Raw genomic sequence first — 20,551 nt, 5'->3', positions numbered from 1 at the left:
CTCCACCAAGCTATTACCTCCCCCTCTACCAAGATAGAAGAAATACTACATGCCCTAGGAGGGAGCACTGCAGCATTAGGTAGTGGAACCGGGCCTAGCTCGTCTAGTTCCTGGTACGGCTTCAGCTCATAACTGGGGAGCCTGCGCTCCTCACGCAAGCTGAGCTGAACGCCCTGGAGGGGACAGCTCTGTCTGCTCTCCAGGCGATCTCCTGGCCCAACAACTGGGCCTTCGTGTTGTCGAGGATCGTGTCTTCGTCTGGCTCTCAGAACGAAGACCCGACCTTCAGGAGTCTTTGCCAGTCAGGTGGAAAGACCATCTCTTTTGTAGCCCACCAGATGGCAAACCTGTGGGCAAACCTGGTACTGAAGAGATGGGATGCGGTGTTGTCCCGAATATACAGATCAGTGGGCACCGAAGCTGCAGTCTCCCTGTGCAACGGACCTATTCTGGACACCACCTCCCTCTTCCCCAGAAGAGAAGTGGATGCTGCGGTGGACAAGAGGAAGGCCAACGAACGCGACTGTCTTGTCCACTAGGCAGCAACGAAAGGTGTTGTGCAGCCTTCTCGTCCTGCAGCCCATACTGTAAGCCAGGCTAGCACCTCAGCCCCGTAGAAGTCTGGTGCTTCGACGGGCGCTTGAGGAAAAGTCCAGACCTCTTCTCCCCCATGGAAGGAACCGCAGGTCCCTTTCGCCAACCTGTCCCCCCAAGAGGAAAGGTAAGGCAAAGAAGAAGAGGGGAGGAGCTCACTAGGGATGGCGAGCCCCCTCAGATGCTGCCGTCTGTTGGGGGGTGCCTATCATGCCACTGGGCACCTTGGCAGCGATACGGAGCGGAGACCCGGGTAGTGAATGTCCTTCGGGAAGGATATTCTCTACCCTTCGAGTAGCAGCCTCCCCTCACTGACATACTGGTCCAGTTCCCCCTCTTACCTTCAAGACCCCCAGAAGAGAGAGGCCCTAGTTCGGGAGGTCGAAACTATGTTGAGCAAGGGAGCCATCGAAGTCATCGAGGATCGATCTCTGGACTTCTACTGTAGGATCTTTCTCATGGAGAAAGCTTCTGGCAGGTGGAGGCCAGGAATCAACTCTCCCCCGCGAACCGTTTTGTTCGCCAGACTCGCTTCAAGATGGAGATGGTGCGCACGGTACTGTCAGCCTTCAGGGAGGACGACTTCATGCTGACGGTGGACTTGATGGACGAGTACTTCCAGGTACCGGTTCATCCATCCTCACGTTGGTACCTTCGCTTTGTCTTCGGAGGAGTGGTCTACCAATTCAGGGTACTATGTTTTGGGCTGTCGACCGCTCCACAGGTGTTCATGTGAGTGTTCACCCTAGTGTCAGTTTGGACCCATTCACACGGGATACGTCTTCTGAGGTATCTCGACGATTGGTTAGGCCTGGCAAGCTCACGCTTGCAGTTGCTACAGGACAGAGTTCGCCTCCTCGAGTTGTGTCGCGAGCTGGGTGTCATCATCAACTTTGGGAAGTCGGATCTTATTCCCAAACAGAGGACTCAGTATCTGGGCATGCTGATCGATACGGCAGCAGGCAGAGTCTGTCCCTCAAAGGCTCACATCAGCACGTTCAGGAAGGTGGCAAGGCAGTTCCTGTCGAGGCAGGAACAGCCAGTTCAACAGTGGCAAGTCGTGATCGGTCACCTGTCATCATTGGAGAAGCTTGTACCGCATGGTCAGCTCCACCTTTGGTCTCTCCAGTGGAGACTGAGGGACTTCTGGGATCAGTCTCGGGAACCCCAGTCAGTTCTCGTACCCATCTCTCAGGAGGTGAGGGACGATCTCGACTGGTGGTTGGACGACAGGAACCTCTACTTAGGGACGCGCCTGTCCTCTTGGCCTCCGGACATGCTGCTCTTCACAGACACATCGAAGGAGGGCTGGGGTGCTTGCCTGGAGGAGTTGCTGACTTCAGGCATGTGGAACCATCACGACAAGCACCTTCACATCAACGTCCTGGAGATGAAGGCAGCTTTCTTAGCCCTTCAGCATTTCCAGGACCATTTGATGGGACACTCCGTGGTGTTGATGAGCGACAACATGACCGTAGTGGCATATGTCAACAAGCAAGGGGGGACTTGTCTCCCAAGCTCTCCACACATTGACGGTGCAGGTGCACGAGTGGGCAGGATACCTCAGGAAGTCTTCTGCAGCGGTTTACCAGGGAAAGTGGGCCGTCTTTTGTGGTTGGTGTCGTAGATGGGTTTACTCTCCGGTTGGAGCCACTCTTCAGCAGGTAGCGGACTTTCTCGTCTATCTTCGTCGAGAGAAGCTCCTATCAGTTTCAGCGGTAAAGGGATACAGAGCTGCTTTAGCACTGGTCCTGAAGTTGAAAGGCATCGATATCTCATCCTCCCTGGAGATATCTTTGCTGATGAGGAGCTTCGAACGGTCTTGCCCTCCCAGGGAACTCAGGCCCCCTGAGTGGGATGTGTCTCTCGTTTTGTGGAGCCTGACTCGTGCCCCATACGAGCCACTACAAGAAGCCACAGACAGGGATCTTACTCTTAAGACCATCTTCTTGCTTGCCCTGGCATCAGCGAAGAGGATTAGTGAACTACAGGGGCTTTCTTTTGCAGTTAAACACTCAAGGGGATGTGCATCGGTGGCACTCGAGTTCGTCCCGGAGTTCATAGCGAAGACTCAGAATCCAGTAGTTCCTGATGCTTGATTTGAGTCTTTCACGGTCCCATCCCTGGGTGACTTCGTTAATGATGACCCTGACGAGATGCTGCTCTGTCCTGTACGGGCACTACGGCGCTATCTGAGGAGAACTCGACGTCTCAGGCCTGAGTGTTGACAACTCTTCATTAGCACCGGGATCCCCAAGAAGGAGGTGTCCAAGAACACAATCTCCTGTCTTGGTGATGTTGTCAAGAAGGTGTATGCAGCAGCTGGAGAGGACGACGCCAGTGTTCTGCGTCCACGCACTCACAAAATCAGAGGGATTGTGCCTACTTTGGCATTCAAGAAGAATCTGTCAGTTCAGCAGGTACTGAGGGTGGGGTGTGGTCATGCCAGACCACATTCACCTCTTTTTACCTATAGGACATTACCCATAGGTCCTTGGATACCTTCTCCTTGGGACCATTGGTGGCTGCCCAACAAGTTGTGTAACTTACCCAGCTCCTGTACAGGACAGTGCTGTGCCTCGTCTGTTGTACGTGCATGATTGGGTATGAAAGGTGAGTGACTGGCTCTCTCTTCCTCCCCTTCATCCGGCTTCTTCCTTTGGGCAGAGAGTTTGGTCCGTACAAGCTGAACCAGACGTCAGACACAGGTGAATTTCATGACTTGAGTATCCTAATCTTTGTTGCCTTTCAGGTACACATTAGATGTAATATCCCCTCCTTCCCTTACAAGGCGGGGAAGGGGTTGCGGGCTAATTACCAAACCCATTCTTCATTTTGGTCCTTAGTCCCTGACGTCCTCAGATCACCTCTTCTGTGACTGGGGAAGGTTCTCTCTCTCTTTTACCTTGCTGTGTGTTTGCTTACATACTGTAACTTCGTCACAGCAGGGGCGGTCTAGTAGACTGGTTTGTGACACTGCAGTTCACATAACAGTGGTCTAGGTCCGGTGGCTATGTCCTCCTGGCTCTTGCCCCAGGAGGACAAAAGGTGTGGTTGAACTTCCAGTCGTTCAGAGACCCACACTCAGATTCCTCCCACCGAATCATGAGTCCCCATATAAGTAAAGGACCTAACATACAAACCCGAGGTCCTTTACTCAGGTTACCCACCTCAGCCTCCCCACAATCTGCCCTAGGCCAGAAAGCAAAGTGAATGCATGACGCCAGGCGGGGGCTAGCGTGGGTCCCCCACTGCAACCACCCAACTACCCAGCCGGTAGTTATACTACCGCACCGCCTTGTTAAGAGTTTAGCGGCCAGTTCAGCTTTTGCCGAAAGTAACCCCATATAAGTAAAGGACCTCGGGTTTGTATATTAGGAAAAATGCATTTTACTTTTAAAAAATGCAATTTTTCACCTCTGCAGCCTCAGCCCTTTTGTGGAGTAAGATCCAGAACCCAGTCCAAACCTCGCTCGAACCTTTGTGCTCCAGCAAAGTCATTTAAGAAGTCTTAGGCCAAACTGGCCACCAGTAAATGCTTTGACAATTTACTAATGAAACTAATCTCCGAATTGCATTTCATTTAGCAACTAATGGTTGTGATGATACCGGTAAAACGAAATCAGCTGATGATTTTAAGAATGTAAACATTAACAGAATGCAAATGGCACATGTTTGCTGTGTTCATAAATTATAATATAATAATATGACAATAATGCATGAAATATAATTGCATATAGTACATAAAACAGCAGTACTGCAATATACTAAAATTATCATTATTATTCTTAATACAATTGGATTATTTGACCTTTGCAAATGGATATCTGTCAGTGTAACAACCTAACCGGGCCAATAGTCTCTCTGCAAGTTTAAAGAAACAAATGCAGCAGATTTTTAGGTTTTTGCTGAAACGAACACAATAAAGTGTGAAGTGCCGGAAAACAATGAAGAGTTTGAGGAGATGAGAATTTGAGTGCGCTTATAAGAGGTTTAAGTTCCAATGTAATGAAGGTGTAAGCATTTTCAGAGAGGTATTTATTGAGTAGGCCAGAATTTTGCTAAGGAACCTAACCTAATGAATGACTGATTATTCATAAGCTTTGTTCTACTTTTGATAACACAGCACTCTATACTACTGTACAGTATGTGGAATGAGTTAGCAAGACTGTTTGCAGAGGGGTTGTTTTCAGGAGTGATTTCTAAAATCGGGGATTTTCTGTGGTCTGGCAGTGTCCTGATCCCGAGGGTGCCAGTTTTAAGAGGTCGGACTGTACTACTATTTTATAGATATGACCCACTGATCATCTTACTTAATACCATACTATTGACACATACTTGTGGCCATGTCAGTTTGTTGCCTGTTTAGTGATACAAGTAGCTAACACTAGATAATTTTTAATAAACCCTTGTTCCTTTTTTCACTACTGGGCTGCTGTTACACAGGACCCTCAGATTACCTGCACCACTGCAAATTGCTCAGTCTGCTTTTTGCTTGTGGAAATGGCTCATAACTACCTGCCATGAGCCAATCCCTGTAGGAATAAAGGAGATTTTGGTTGATTGCCAGACATGTGTAAAATATGCAACATGCTCCAGTCAGCAAGCTTAAATGGTGAAAGAGCTCATCATAAGCATATTAGTTTAAGGGGTGGGTACAGGGTATAGATATACATAAAGCAAAAATGCATTCACGTTATATACTGTACGAGCGTATACAATGATGTATTGGAGTTTCTTTTATAATGGTGTAGGCTCGGTTGCTTTAAACCGTTATATCGGTGAGCTGCTAGTTTCCAAATTCTCCTTTTTCAAGACTGCAAATATGGTGCAACTATGGTTGTCAGGCTCGTTCAGTGAGTCGTGCAGTAACAGGTTCTTCAAACAGGTCTCAACAGAAAGGAGGGAAGAATGTACTGTAATAGGGAGGTTACATTGGGGAGGAAAATAATGGAGCTCACCAATGCTTCTTTTCAAGCCTTAATGCAACACTCCACAAATTCGTAGTGTTCCCCCATAGGGTCTGCATAAATGTTTTAGCTACTGAAGCGAACATTGTTCTGGAAGACTCTGGAAGCTCTTTAATAGCTACTTCCAGCATAGTAGTATAAGTTATAAAATTGAGGAAGCGGAGCCTAGCATAAAATTCAGCCATGGTTGTCTTGAGATTTTTCTCATAGGGGACCCAAATTGTTGGGAAGTCATGCCCAATGGGAGCTCTTTCCTCTCAAAAGGAAGGACAAGTGTTGCCCATTCCTTTGTAGAACTATCTGATACTGGGATGGCAGAGACAGTGGCTATATTTCTGCCATTAATTCTTGTTTGTCTGTCACCACAAAATCCTGAAATTGTCTCTTCACATGACTGATTGTTTTAAATGTGAAGGAACAGTAGGCTAGTTCCTCCTGGAGAGGGTAGTGGTTGTCTAAAATTGTTTGTGTGCTATATTTTCCATTAAACTGGAGGAAGGTTCCTTCTGTGGTTGCTTTCATTGTTATATTAACCCTTAAACGCCTACTGGACGTATCATACATCGACTAAAATTGTCTGTTGGGTGCCAAGTGGACGTACCGTGCGTCGACTACAAAAAATTTCAACCTTCGGTCAACTTTGACTCGACCGAAATGGTCGAAAAACGCAATTGTAAGCTAAAACTCTTACATTCTAGTAATATTCAATCATGTACCTTCATTTTGCAACAAATTGGAAGTCTCTAGCACAATATTTCGATTTATGGTGAATTTTTAAAAAACTTTTTCTTACGCCCGCGTGTAACTCGGCCGAAAATTTCATAAATTCTTTAGTCATTTTGTCGTAATTTTTGCACTGTTCTATATTAGCCGTTACATAAAAGTTTTATATATGAAAATGTGCGCAATTTCATTTAAATACAACAGAAAATAACTCATGGTTGTAGCTTTTATCATTTTTGAAATATTTTCATATAAATCACGATAACTGCCAAAATTTCAACCTTTGGTCAACTTTGACTCGACCAAATGGTAAAAAACGCAATTGTAAGCTAAAACTCTTACATTCTAGTAATATTCAATCATTTACCTTCATTTTGCAACCAATTGGAAGTCTCTAGCACAATATTTCGATTTATGGTGAATTTTTGAAAAAACTTTTTCCTTATGTCCGCGAAATTCTTTAAATCACGTTGTCGTAATGTTGAAATTCTTTTTAAATCACGTTGTCGTAATGTTTGCACAGTTTTATATTAGTCGTTACATAAAGTTTTATATATGGAAATGTGCAATTTCATGTAGAATACAACAGAAAATAACTCATGGTTGTAGCTTTTATCAGTTTTGAAATATTTTCATGTAAATCACGATAACTGCCAAAATTTCAAGCTTCAGTCAACTTTAATTCGACCGAAATGGTAAAAACGCAATTATAAGCTAAAACTCTTACATTCTAGTAATATTCAATCATGTACCTTCATTTTGCAACAAACTGGAAGTCTCTAGCACAATATTTCGATTTATGGTGAATTTCTGAAAAAAACTTTTTCCTTACGCCTGCTCGCTGTAACTCAGCCAAACATCTCAGAAATTCTTTTCGTCATGTTGTCGTAATGTTTGCATCGTTTTACATTAGTCGTTACATAAACTTTTATATATGAAAATGTGCGCAATTTCATGTAGAATACAACAGAAGATAGCTCATGGTTGTAGCTTTTATCAGTTTTGAAATATTTTCACATAAATCATGATAACTGCCAAAATTTCAACCTTCGTCAACTTTAACTCGACCGAAATGGTAAAAAACACAGTTTTAAGCTAAAACTCTTACATTCTAGTAATATTCAATCGTTTACCTTCATTTTGCAATAAATTGGAAGTCTCTAGCACAATATTTTGATTTATGGTGAATTTTTGAAAAAACATTTTCCTTATGTCTCTTGCTGTAACTTCGGCCGAACATCTCAGAAATTCTTTTTCGTCTCGTTGTCATAATATTTGCACCGTTTTATATTAGTCGTTATATGAAGTTTTATATATGAAAATGTGCAATTTCATGTACAATGCAACAGAAAATAACTCATGGTTGTAGCTTTTATCAGTTTTGAAATATTTTCATATAAATCACGATAAATAGAAAAATTCTACTTTCTGTCAACTTTAACTCGACCGAAATGGTCGAAAACTGCAATTGTAAGCTAAAACACTTACAGTCTAGTAATATTCAATCAACTAGCTTCATTTTTTAACAAACGGGAAGTCTCTAGCACAATATTTCGATTTATGGTGAATTTTTTAAAAAAACATTTTTTTACGTCCAATATTATGAATTCATGCATCATTTTGTGATAATATTTTCTTTGTGTTGCTTTGATCGTTTTACAATTTGTTATATACCAAAATCATTGCAATTTAGTGTACAATACAACTGAAAAAAAATTAACTCATTAGCTTTAACCGTTGTGCTTACAGCAGCGAATTTGTATACAATTATATAAGAGTTTTTTTAGCTGTCATATATTCCAATATTTATATATGATAATGATATTTTTTTCATTTCTGATGGTTGCATACTAAACTTAAGGCAATGACAAAAAAAGGAGCCAAAAATGAACTCTTAATCTTAAAAACTAAGCGTGCTGTGATTTTTTAAAAAACTTTTTTCCGCTTCGTATTTAACTCACCGAACCGCGGCATACGGGAGACATTTTTGTAAATAGAGGTTCAGCGTTTAAGGGTTAATAGGCAGGATAACTATCTCCTTCGATGGTTTCTGAATTCCTATTGAAAAAGGGACAAAGTGCCATTCAGTGTTGGGAAAGGCTGCTCTGTCCAGAAATTCTACATGCTCAACCTAAATCATAGTTTTCCATTTGTTAATGAGGTATTTTCCATCTAGTGAAAGGATGTACATTGAGGCTTCTCAACAAGGGTTATCAGTATCACTCTTGGGGTGGATATTGGTGCCTGTACTATATTCCAATTTGAGGTGTTTTAGTCTGACATTGTCATATTATTATCAGTTTGAGGTCTGGGGTGAGTAGGCTGTCTCCTATTACTTATTCTGATTTTATTGGGAATCTAGGCAACTGATTCAACTTTTTGAGCTTGAGGTTTTATTACCATGCTCCAATGACCTAAGATTTTTTGTAAGGGGACCCATCTCTGCCCAGGCAGACTGCAGCCTCTCTGTCCTCTAGTTTAAAGGATGAGAAATTTTTTACACATCACATGGGAATCTTGGATAATATCTCTGATATGCTGATGCTCATTAACAAGGTCATCCTTGATACTGTTCATGATTTCCCACTGGAATTTTGAAATTACAGCAAATGGAATTTCCCTATCAGGGAAGCCTGCATAAACTGATTAAGCCACCACTGCCCAGCAATATAAACTGAGAAACCCTTTGTTGGCGAAGCCAATGAAGGTTAGTTTATTTCTGGTGATAGAAATTCACCACTGCTGTACCCGTTGCAATAACAGCAATATATTAGCTACACCAATTGGTTCTTAGCCCGCGTCGAGATAAATCACTGGTAAAACTAAGCTTTACTTACTTTACTACCCTGAGAAGGTACAGACACTTGAGATGTGGTTGAGTGAACCCTATCAGGGTCCCCTTCAATATCTAATTGCTGCCTGGGAGAGGCAAGAGTCTCATTTGAGGTATCTGTCTCATGTAAAGCAGAAGACTTTTCCCTAGTTCTTCTGGATTCACAAGGGAAATTTCAGTGGCTTTATATATTTCATGTTGGATATTAGTGGCCTCTCTCCCTAGGAAAGACTTAGTCTCCATTGGAGTATTGGCCCAAACTTGGATTCTGCTCAGAGAAGGACAGAAACATCCACTGCCGGAATGATGTAATCTCCTCCTGCCGTACTCCTACTGAACTCATAGAGCACTGCCTAATTTAATAGTTCAAACAAAAATATACCTTAAATTATCATACTAAAACAATTAATGTCATTTCAAACAAAAATACACCCCAAACCATCATCCCAAAACACCCAAAGTCATCTTACGTTATCCTCCTGCAACTGTTACCTACAAAATGCTTATAACAATGATTTACTAATTTTAAAATATTAATATTAATGTAAACACAGCAAAATATCTATATACAGTTAATACAAATTAAATAAATCTGTCTTACAGAAGTGTGACAACTAATCAAGTTACCCCAGTATACATAAGCAGTCTTTTCTCTCACAGTACAGTATTGAAGTCACTCCATTTTCATTTTTGCTATACAGTAAAGGGTCTTATTTACATAAACAAACAGTACTCATAAAGTAAGATAAAGGCCTTACTATTAATATAAAGTGCAGGACAGTAAAAGCTCTAGCATAATGTTTAGAGTTGAAAGCAATGTAAATTAACAAAGAAACGGTAACAATACAGTTCGGCGCTCGATCCAGAAGGACAATATACTGCAGTCATTATATTGGTGAGCTACTACTCTTAAGAGTTTCCTTTTCCTAAGCTTAAGAAAACTCTTTACAAATTATAGCCATACAAACCCCCAGTCACTACTAAAGGATCCCTCTAACAACAGAAAAAAGGACAACCTTAGCAGAAGCATCCCTTTCACAGCAGACAAAGATGCTTCTATTAGGGAAAAGGAAAATCAACTGGACTGTGTACTAAAGGCAGGTTAAGAGGTGGAGCCCAGTAGGACCTGCTCAGTGGGGGTCGTAGTCTTCAGCATCACATGCAGTGGAAGTCCTCCCCTTGGGGACACAGTATGATTCTCAATTGGCTAGGGTAGAGATGGTCTCACCCTCCCCCTCCTCTGAAGGGGTATTTTTATAAAACTAGACCCCTCTTAAAAGGGGGCCATTGAGAAAGATGTGTTTATTTGCCACCACTCTTCAGTGTCCCCAAGAAGGATTCCTCCAAACAAAGGGTGATCCTCAACCTGTCAAATTTGAATTCGCATTGTTTGCATAAATTTTTATATATACTGTACTTATTTTATGGAAGCCCAAGGAAGAAGGAATTTAACTGGTGGCCTGCCTAGACTGGCTAATCAGGGAAGTCACCAAAAAAATTGAAACCCCCGAACCATGAACTTCCAGTGTGTGAATATCTGAGCCTAGGCATTCAGGCAGTAGTAAGAGATGCTTTCCTACAAGACTAGAACGAATGGGGATAATATATCTTTTTCCTTAATTGTCCCAGATTTTGAAGGCTTTGAACAATCGACTAGCTTTCAACAGAACTTCATACCTAGTGGCCTCAAATTAGCCAAGCAGTCATTGGTTCCTTTTTTTCTTCAACAACAGGCAAGAAAATAGATCCAATTACTGCCCGCTGTTCTATCCTAGACAGGAGGAGGGGAAGTCCTCTATGCATCCTCCTTTTTGAACCGTGACCTTCACATGTGGATATTGGAATTTAGTGTGCTGTGGAGATTATTTACGTAACATTGCTAAGTACCTAGTGCAAAACTAAGGACTTCATTTATCCAACTTACCAATCCGTTTGGAAAATGTGGTTTGATTACCTCCACACTGGTGGTCCAGTTAAATCTGTTGAAATGGCTTAACATTTTATTTTATATCTTTAGAGGTCAAATGTCCTGCTATTACAACAGTTATGGCATACAAGGCAGCACTGCCAGAACCTTGTTTTATGGGTTTGGATTTGATTATAATATAGATTGTGAATTCCCTTCTCCAGTCTTTTGTGCTGCAAAGGCCAGCTCTTGCAAGGCTTCCCATCACCTGGTCCCTAAATAAGGTTCTTAGACTCCTGTCATCCCTTCAATTCAATGGGCCCAATACAACTACAAGTCATACTTTTCAAGAGGCAGTGTTCCTGACCGCTTTGGTGTTAGGAGTTTGGATTAGCATACTGGGCTTTCTTAGATGTGGACAATGTTTCATCACTCATACACCGAGTTGTCATTTGCTGTTGTCTCCTGGCCTATCATTTTTGGCAAAGAATGAGGACCTTATAATGAAAAAATCCCCTTCCTGATAGGGGAACACAGTATTTCAGATAAAACATTATGCCCGGTTCAAGCACTCACGATTTACCTAGATGTCACAGCAAATATCCAGATGGTCCACACCCTAGCACAAACAAACCACTCTCTCTACATGGGCAGGGAATTATTTTAGTGTCCCTCATTAAAAAGGCAGACCTTCACTCCTCTCCTAAGTTGCATGACATCCAAAAGGTAGTCTATCATTAGCTTCAGAAATGTCTCTTTCGAAGAGGTTGCCGAGTGTGTTGTTATTAGAGGCAGTATCCCTGCAGCAGGGAAGGCACAGTAATCCTGCAGTCAGACCCAACATAATTAGGTACGTTACTGTAAAACCACAAGGGAAAATACATATATAGGTTTGTTTGTTTCCTGTTCCTTATTGCCAAAACCCTAATGGGTGTCGGGAATAAAGAAAATGGTTGATAAACTCTTACTTTACCATGGACTAAAAAATCCTGAAACACTATTGCCATGAGATTAGTGACCATGCTGAGATATTGCTGGGGAAGGCACACTAATCCTGCAGCCAGACCCAACATAGGTAGGTAAGTCACCATAGAATCACAAAAGAATAATACCTGTATAGGTTCTTGAGTTGTTTCAGGTTCTTTATTGCCAAACCCTAATTGGTATCTTGAATAAAGAAAATGGTTGATAACCAGTAACTATTCTTCGGAGCAAAAGTTTACCTGGATTGATGGGATTTATTTACTAGGGGCTAAGCCATATCATCATCTGTCAATTTCTTTTGTAAGCTCCTTTGAGGATGAACAGCGGCTATGCTATTAAAAAAAACAGGTTTTGACAGAGGAAAAACCTGTTTTTGGTAGCCGCTGTGAGTCCTCAAACCCATACACTTCCCTAGATGAAAAGGCATGGGACTGGAGTGAACATTTATCTTGCACAGACCTGGTGTGTAATGAGGAGGATAGCTGACATACACGCTGTTGTCACATCTGTGCAAGTAAGACAAGGGAAAAAACAGGCAGTTGATGTGTGGACAGGTAATAGTGCCCTCCTGTCCTAAGTCCTTTATATTCTATCACTGCACCAACCTGCGCTATTCTGGCCGAGACCAGCTCTAATAGAATTATTTGAAATTGGTTGGTCTGTCTTATGGAGCCCTGGGGGACATCATGTGAGTGTAACTCCAATGAGGACTCACAGCGGCTAGCAAAAATAGGTTTTTCCTACATCAAATCCTGTTTATTTGCAATGTGTCAAAATTTCACACGAGAATTTCAATCCCTTGGTCTTACTGTTGCTGGAGGGACAATTTTCTTCTGAACCAAATATAAGAGTAATCTTCTTTCATCTCCTATCATTTAGTTGTTAGGAAATCCTGGCATTAAGTTTGGGGAGCATGAAAGTACACATTGGTGTATAGGAACATACCTTCATATCTGAAGGTAGTTAACTCTAGTTTTTTCCCTGTAAGGGTCCTCCAACAAGTCTCACTACAGTATAAGGGCCTTACTCCCTGCTGTGGGCTCACCTTGTTACAGCAGTAATTACCAGGAAGGATCACAAAGCAGGTAAGACTGTTTAGAAGCTTTATCTGTTTTTTAAAAAAAAAACTTTTAGTTTGCCTGGCTGAGCAGATGTTTCTTTAGCTGCAATAACCCACTATCATTGTTCAATGTGGTAGTCAGCTAACTTACAGGCTGGGCTAAAATACACTAATTTCAGCGAGTTATATGTTCTTTCTAATAATTTTTTTTAAATTTTATTTTGTAGAATTCCAGTAACAGACCCCATTATGTAACAAATAAGAACTAAAATCAGCAACAATCCCTGAGTGTATTTATGGGCGAATATTTATGAGATGTATTGTACTGGGATGGGAAGGTGTAGTACCTTTTATTGAGTTACACAGGTTTTTTTTACTTTATTTTGCAAAAGTACAATTACAGTGGACCCCCACTTTTACATGCTTCACTTTTTCACGCTTCACTTTGTTGTGGATGTTTGTGGAACATATCTTTCAATTTTTTCTGGAACTTTCACCAATTCGTAAATTTTTCATGGACCATATCTCTAAAATTATCACTATTTTGTTTTGTTTTGTAGGGCAACACTGTATTCACTAATTACATACTGTATTTTTTTTTTAGTAAAGGATACTTATTATACTGAGAGAGAGAGGGAGAGCTGATATGTTTACATCATAGTCTTATGCACAGTAGCTAGCTGGGGATGAGGCTTTACCAACGCCATTAAACTATAGCTGGGGAGGAGAGTAAGAATGTGTTGCCTACGGACGAAATTCGGATTTTAAAATATTTTTATGGTGATTAGAGGTGAAACATCAGTAGTGATAAAATACTCTTTTGTGCACTGTTATAACATGTGTGATAATCATAGTCAACTAAACTTGTAATGAAATATGGTACAATAAATCAGACAAGGCAAAAAATATGGCAACGCATACATACGTGTGTACTCATTCATAGTGAATTTCTTGTGTTTGTTTATTTTCGTAATTTTTTGTTTATGGTACAGTAATTGATACTTCTTTAAAGGATATGTACAGTATAGTACTGATATATGGTAGAGAGAAAGAGATTCTGTCGTCGGAGAACTTGCTACTGGTGGTTTTGAGTTGCCTGCTCATGAAATTTGGATCTTAAATATTTTTAAGGTGATTTAATGAATATAATAATAGTATAAATGGATTCTGTAAGTGAACTAATGGTTTATTGCTATTTTGGTGTGTTTTTCAATAAAGTATATATATACTGAGAGAGAGAGATAGAGACAGAACAAGATTGTTAAATAAATTTATGGGAGATGGTGAGGACTAACCACAAAATTACTAGGTTGAATACGACCTAAACCAAGAACTTACTGTAGTAAATCATGTTTTTTATCATAAATGTATTTGTACGTAATCACAAAAATAGTAACATGGCATAACAAACCTAGCATTCCGTTCGGAGGAACTTGACCCACTGTTTTAAACTACCTACGTATTTTAGATATGCTCTATATAGTAGTACTATCCCAAAATACATATTGTACAGTAAATATTTCAAAATCATCTCACCGCACAGCAAAATATAATTAAAATGTATGTACATTATGCTCCTCACTACAGTAGACGATGCGCAGAGTTATGTTAGGCAAAAGAAAATGTGTGTGTCTGAATTATAGGGTATACATCAGAGTAACAGGTGGATATGTAATGTTGTAAGATGACTTTGGAGTGACATTGGGCTGTTCTAGGGTGATAGTCTAAGATATATTTTTGTTAAACTGTAAAGTTGGGTGATGACCTCTTAAAATAGGCAGTTATAAGTATTTTAATTTAAGGGGTACAGGGTATTTGGCAGTTGTAAGTCAGTTATAAGCATTTTAGAGGGGATTTTGCATTTCCATGTTTTTGCATTTCTGCTGTGGGTTCTGGAACCTATCCCCCTGTAAAAGTGGAGGGAGCACTGTACAGGTGACATACTATCATAAAAGATAAGAACTAAAACTAGTAACATTCCCTGAGTATATTTATGGGCAAATATATTCAAAATGTACTGGGACAGAGAGATGTAGTACCTTTCCACCTGACATCTCATGGGAGGCTGTTCTTCCTTGTATCACCAGTTGTAATGCAAGTGTTGTCATAAGTCATTTATGGCCCATTCAAGTGATTGGAATGTTTTCCTGCAAAATTAATTCAGACTGCATGGTGCAAAACATAAATTCTCACCTGAACCAGTCTGTATAGAGCCCCAAAAGATATGATACCTCACATGATCATGACCAGATGCAAGGGGTTAACAGTAGGTAATATTCATTCCAGATAACGAAAAGTTTATAATTAAATTAACTGTTTGAATACATACTTACTTACTTACCCAGCCTCCCCACATCTTAGTGAGTGGCCAGGAAGAATTCTGACAAACATAAACGTTTATTCCAGTGATTATAGACAGCCCAATTGGGTCAGCCACATGTTATTATTATGTTTGTTTTTAATGCCAATCACACCTAATGGTGCAAAGATTTAAGCTAACTTAAGAACGGGTAAATATCCAAATAATTTTATTATACAATTTTTAATTTTCAATTTTTCATGTTTTCAAAGGTTAACTTTTCTCTTTCAGTTCCAGTTATACTCAAACTGAAGTCTTAACTCTACTGATCTCCAGCTACCATTTCCAAATTTTTAAGGAATTTTCTCTAGTCTGCGCTATTTCAATTGGTTCTACAAGACTTTATTTGAACAATAAGTGAAGGTATATTTTTTTATGATTGTTTGTTGCTGAGCTTTAATGATCATTCTAAAGAGTTAATTATGAGAGGACAATTTAACTTCCTTGAGGTAAGGTAGAAGTTTAGAACACTATAATTTTGTATTTCCCAAAATATTCATTACAGCTTTGAATATCAGGGCTTCCTGTCTTAACAGAATTGTTTATGCAAAAATTTCCAGGTCTTTTGATGGGCAACTTTTGAAGATGGGTATTAAACTTACAGTAAATGATACCTGGTATGGTAATCATTAAGAGTCTGGGAGAGAAAGATACTGGAATTCAGTTCACTTCATTTCATGTGTTGTATCTAAACTATGAATGTGGAGGATGAACTTATGTTTCTAACGTCATTAACTCTTAATTTTTAGCCACTTTCATATAGCCTTCATGCCTGTGAAGAGAATGACAACTGTGACTTGTATGTAAACCCTGATTGTCAAATTAATTAACTCAGCTTGAATGTAGTTGATTATGTGTTGTTTAAAACTGATAGATAAAATGGTAGCATTATTTTTAAAAGTTATGTAATCTGCAATTGAGCTCTTTCTAACAGGCATAAAGGTTTTATATGCTTATTGCCCTGTGATCTTTGTTGATATATCTATATGATCTTTCTTCTGAATGATAATAATAGAAAAGAAACAAAGAAAAATAACTTCTGGTGATGTGTATATTTTTCATTTTTTGTTTATGAAGGTTTTGGTGATTTCTAGAGACCAACCCAGTACAGTATTTACTTTGTATATTTTTGAAAGATATGTCTGTTGGTGTTCCTAAAACACACAGTATAGTATATCTTTTTGTCACATTAAAATAAGCTGTGTACAATAATATGACAAGGGGCTACAGCATTTGTAGTTGACAGATTTGCAGCCCAGGTAGAATTTAGAGTGAATCTTTATATGAAATCTCAATGAGGTTCTCTCTCTGTTAATTTCTGGTGCAAAATTGTAATGCCCCAGTCATTTTTTGCATTAAGTTTAGGAATGAAAGACATTGTAACTGTCTTCATCCATCAGATGTTTATCTCAGATGCTATTACAGGGGTTTTGATATTGTGAGAATCAAACATTACTCTTGTATTTCTAAACGTTAGAATGGAAATTTTGCAATTTTTGTGTTTACATTATTTATACTGTACTTCAGTGAAACCTTCATCATAATTTAAAAAATATTGCAAAAAGTGAAAGTTTCCATAATTTATTTTTGTCTATGTATAGTGATATTAATACCAAAAATGTATGGTAAATATATGCAGTATATGTATATATCCATTGGAGTTTGTATATTTGTGCACAAGCTATTGAATGAGTGAACCTTTTCCTATGTACAAGCTGTTTGTCTCTTCCTTATGCTTCTGTATAATTGAGAAGCAGTACACTTCAAGTTGAAACTACAGCTCAAATACCTCTTGTATTACATCATTCTTAAATATCTACGGTAGTTGTAGTTTTGATAGAAATATTTTATTCATTCTTGCTGTTTTTTTATTGGTTTTTTTTTCTCTGAATTATTTCTATTAGTGCTGTAGTAGAGGTGAGCGTTACCTAGACAACTTGACTTCTTATGTATGCATACATTAGTCCTTCCCTCTGAATAAGGTACCTCTGTTCTGCATATACAGTATATCATATAGGTATGTTATTGCATATGTAGTGAAGATAACCCTTGGTACAAATCTAAGAAGTAGTGTCAAGGAAGCCTATTTATTTATGAGTTCAGTGATGGGGCTCTGAATCAAGTAGGAGTACCATCAAGGAAGCATAGTTATTGGTCATTTCAATGATGGGGCTAGAATCAAGTGTGCGCTATGTCAGGAAATCCTTGACACTGCACATGCAATGAATTGTGTAGGAATATTGTCAGAAATTCTTGTACTGTATACCATTTTAGTAATGGGACTTTGTATCATTTAGGATTGCTGTCAAGGAAGACTACTTGTTTATCAGTTTATTGATGGGACTTTAAATGTAGCTGGAGTAGTGTCAAGGAAATGTAGTTATTGATTATTTCAATGATGGGACTTTGAGAGAAATATGTCAAGCAGCAGCAAGGAAACCTAGTTATTCATTCAGTGAAGCAGAGTTTTTTATGAGTTCAATGTTGAGACTTTAAATCAAATATAAGTACTGTCAAGGACACTGTTTTTTACTGTTTCAGTGATGGGTACTTTGAATAAAGTAGGAGTATTGTCATTGAAGCCCAGCCATTTCGTAGTTCCATGATGGGCTTTGATCTTGTGTCAGATTTGTAAAGGCTGATCATTTAATGAGAAAAATTTCAATTGAAAATAAATGAGATCATTTGATTGCTGTCAAATGCCTCACTGAGTTAAGCTTAGAAAAGCTTGCTAGAGAATAATCATTGAACTTTTGGTGCAACACAAGATAGTTTTCAGCTATGATTAAACATTTAGAAGTTATTTTATGACAGGTAATGGAATATCCTGCCATGAAGAAAAGAAAAAAAAGTGAAGCATGGAAAATGACAGACCTTAATCACAAAGTAATAATGTAGGCCCACCTCTTGAAAGACAAATTGTAGTAAGTCAGAAATAAAAAGAACAGAAATAAAATTCCAAACCCTTCCATTAAATAGAAACAATCACTAAACTGTATTCTAGTGAACAAATCTCAGATTTTCAGGTGCAGCCAAGGGTAATCATGGGAAATGTTACATTTTACCCGCACTGTGATTTGTAATTGCTCTGTGACAGGTGAAAAAATCAAATGTAGTTTTGCTGTTGCATAATTGTGAAATTAATTAATTCTATTCCAGTTTTGCTCTGTCTTTTTCATGTTATGGAATTAAAATACTGTATACTATTTTACACAATAAAGTAAATAGCTTTTGTTGGTGAGGAAGATGATAGGAATGTCATTGCCTTTTCTTTATTAAATTCATCACATTATGTAACTTTCCCTTGCAAAAGTAGTACAGTATTGTAGATAGATGCTGCCTGCTATAGTACAGTTTAACAATGGCATAAAAGATGCAGTATTTAATATCAGATAATGTTTTACTTAACTATAAACATTCGATTTCAGCATTGAATTGAAAACCTATTAATAGCTTTCACAATGTTACTGAAGATTAAATTTGTAAGGTAAACCGGGACAATGGTATCTGCTTGCAAAAATGTAAGTTTTTTAATGTGATTTTTATTTATTAATTTTGCCGCCACATCTGAGAATGTGGTTACCATTACCCTTTTGTAAAATCTACACACACATTTCATTACTGTTTCCTTTCCTTTACTAGTTTGACATTTCTGTAGCAGAATTGTGAACACTACTACAAGGCAGTAGGTGAGATTATGCAAGCCAACATTGTTTGTTTCCTTTATCAGTCTTTAACTGACCTCAAGCATGGTATAGTAGAATTGTTGAGTAATTTCTCTGACTTGAGACCTTTAGTATCCTGTAGATCATCCAAATTCTTGAACTGAGAAAATAATAAGAACATGGATACTTTCAATGATGTGCAAATAAAGAGCTTCATCCTGTAAGGTTTATTTTGTATTGGTTACGTACACATTAGATGGCGTATGATTTATGTAAAACTTCAGCAGTGAAGAAGATAACAATCAACCTTACATGCAGACATGACAGCCAAGTGTTCAGTGATTATTCTTAGTGAAGTGAATCATATTTCCAGATTTGTAGTCAGTTTCCAGTTGAGTTGATAAAATTTTTGTCCCAAAAGCAAGTGAAACTAAAAAATGAACTCTTAACAGTGAGTTTCTTTTTCTTTCTTTCTTTTTAGTAAACATCCTTTGAATATTGGAAAGGTTTTAGGCAGTAGCAAAATGAATTGCCCACACTGTTCAGGCTTTTACTGCCAATGATATTTGTTACCCTATCTCAGGTTCCTCATGTCCTTATGTACAGGTAGCCACTGCAAACTGTGGGAATTATGTCCAGAAGCTGTTAGGGTACACAAATGCTGTCTGTTGTTGAATTATTGTTCTGCCATACACTTATCAAAAACATTAATTTAAGGTGAATTTATTGATTTGTTATTGCTTTCTATGGTAGCAATGACTGGAGTTTCAAATAAAGATTTTACAGTATCTAATATGCTATATTGTTCATGAAAGTCATTTAGAAATATGGAATTAACTGCTTCATTTGGTTTTTTATGGAAATACTGAAGTGATTATGTTTGATGAGCTTCTAGTTTAGTTAATTACAGTTTCTGGATGAATGGTTTGTGGGGACTATCTGTATTTTAATCGTTTTTTGTGCAGTATGTTCTCTGGTCTTCTAGATAGGTGACATATTGTTCTTTGTAAATAGAAGCAAATATAGAGAAGTAAAATTTTCTTTGTATTAGAAGGAAGTTTAGATGGTGAAATTTAATTTTAATATGTATATAAAGTACATTTTATTTATCATCTTGAAGAGCTACTATACTTTACCTAAGTTTCTGGAAGAATTTTGTTTTCCAACAAGTTTTAATTCAAACTACTCTGGCTAAAGTTTCAGAGATATAAAGGAAAACCTAAAGGAAAACTCATGATGTGGGTAAACTAGTCTCTCGCTTTGTATGAACTCTCCAGAAGGCTTTGTGTAGCTACTGTTGGTTTCAGTTATGCCTAACAAACCAGCATGTATCTGTAATCAGATTTTCAAATCTGGGAGTATCCAATTCTTGTGACTCTCTCTGGACTGTTTCCACAAAGCATTGGTTCAAAGGGTCAGTATCAGATTTTCAAATTTGGTAGTTTCCAATTTTTGTG

General features: G+C 38.8%; 1 protein-coding gene across 2 annotated transcripts in view; it reads left to right on the top strand.

The window, feature by feature from the left end:
• The window catches only part of LOC136831339 (vesicle-associated membrane protein 4-like), an 80,720-nt gene extending 61,180 nt beyond the window's left edge, over positions 1–19,540 (top strand). For both annotated transcript variants that reach the window (XM_067091634.1, XM_067091633.1), the window contains exon 5: positions 15,661–19,540. In XM_067091634.1, coding sequence (XP_066947735.1) covers positions 15,661–15,689 — 29 coding nt within the window. In that variant the 3' untranslated portion in view covers positions 15,690–19,540. The remainder of the gene's footprint in view (positions 1–15,660) is intronic.
• The last annotated feature ends 1,011 nt before the right edge of the window (positions 19,541–20,551 follow it).

Source organism: Macrobrachium rosenbergii, chromosome 48 (assembly GCF_040412425.1).
Source record: "Macrobrachium rosenbergii isolate ZJJX-2024 chromosome 48, ASM4041242v1, whole genome shotgun sequence".
In the NCBI taxonomy this organism is placed as follows: Eukaryota; Metazoa; Arthropoda; class Malacostraca; order Decapoda; family Palaemonidae; genus Macrobrachium; species Macrobrachium rosenbergii.
Note: the sequence above shows the minus strand (reverse complement) of the source record. Positions and strands in the feature narration are given on the sequence as shown.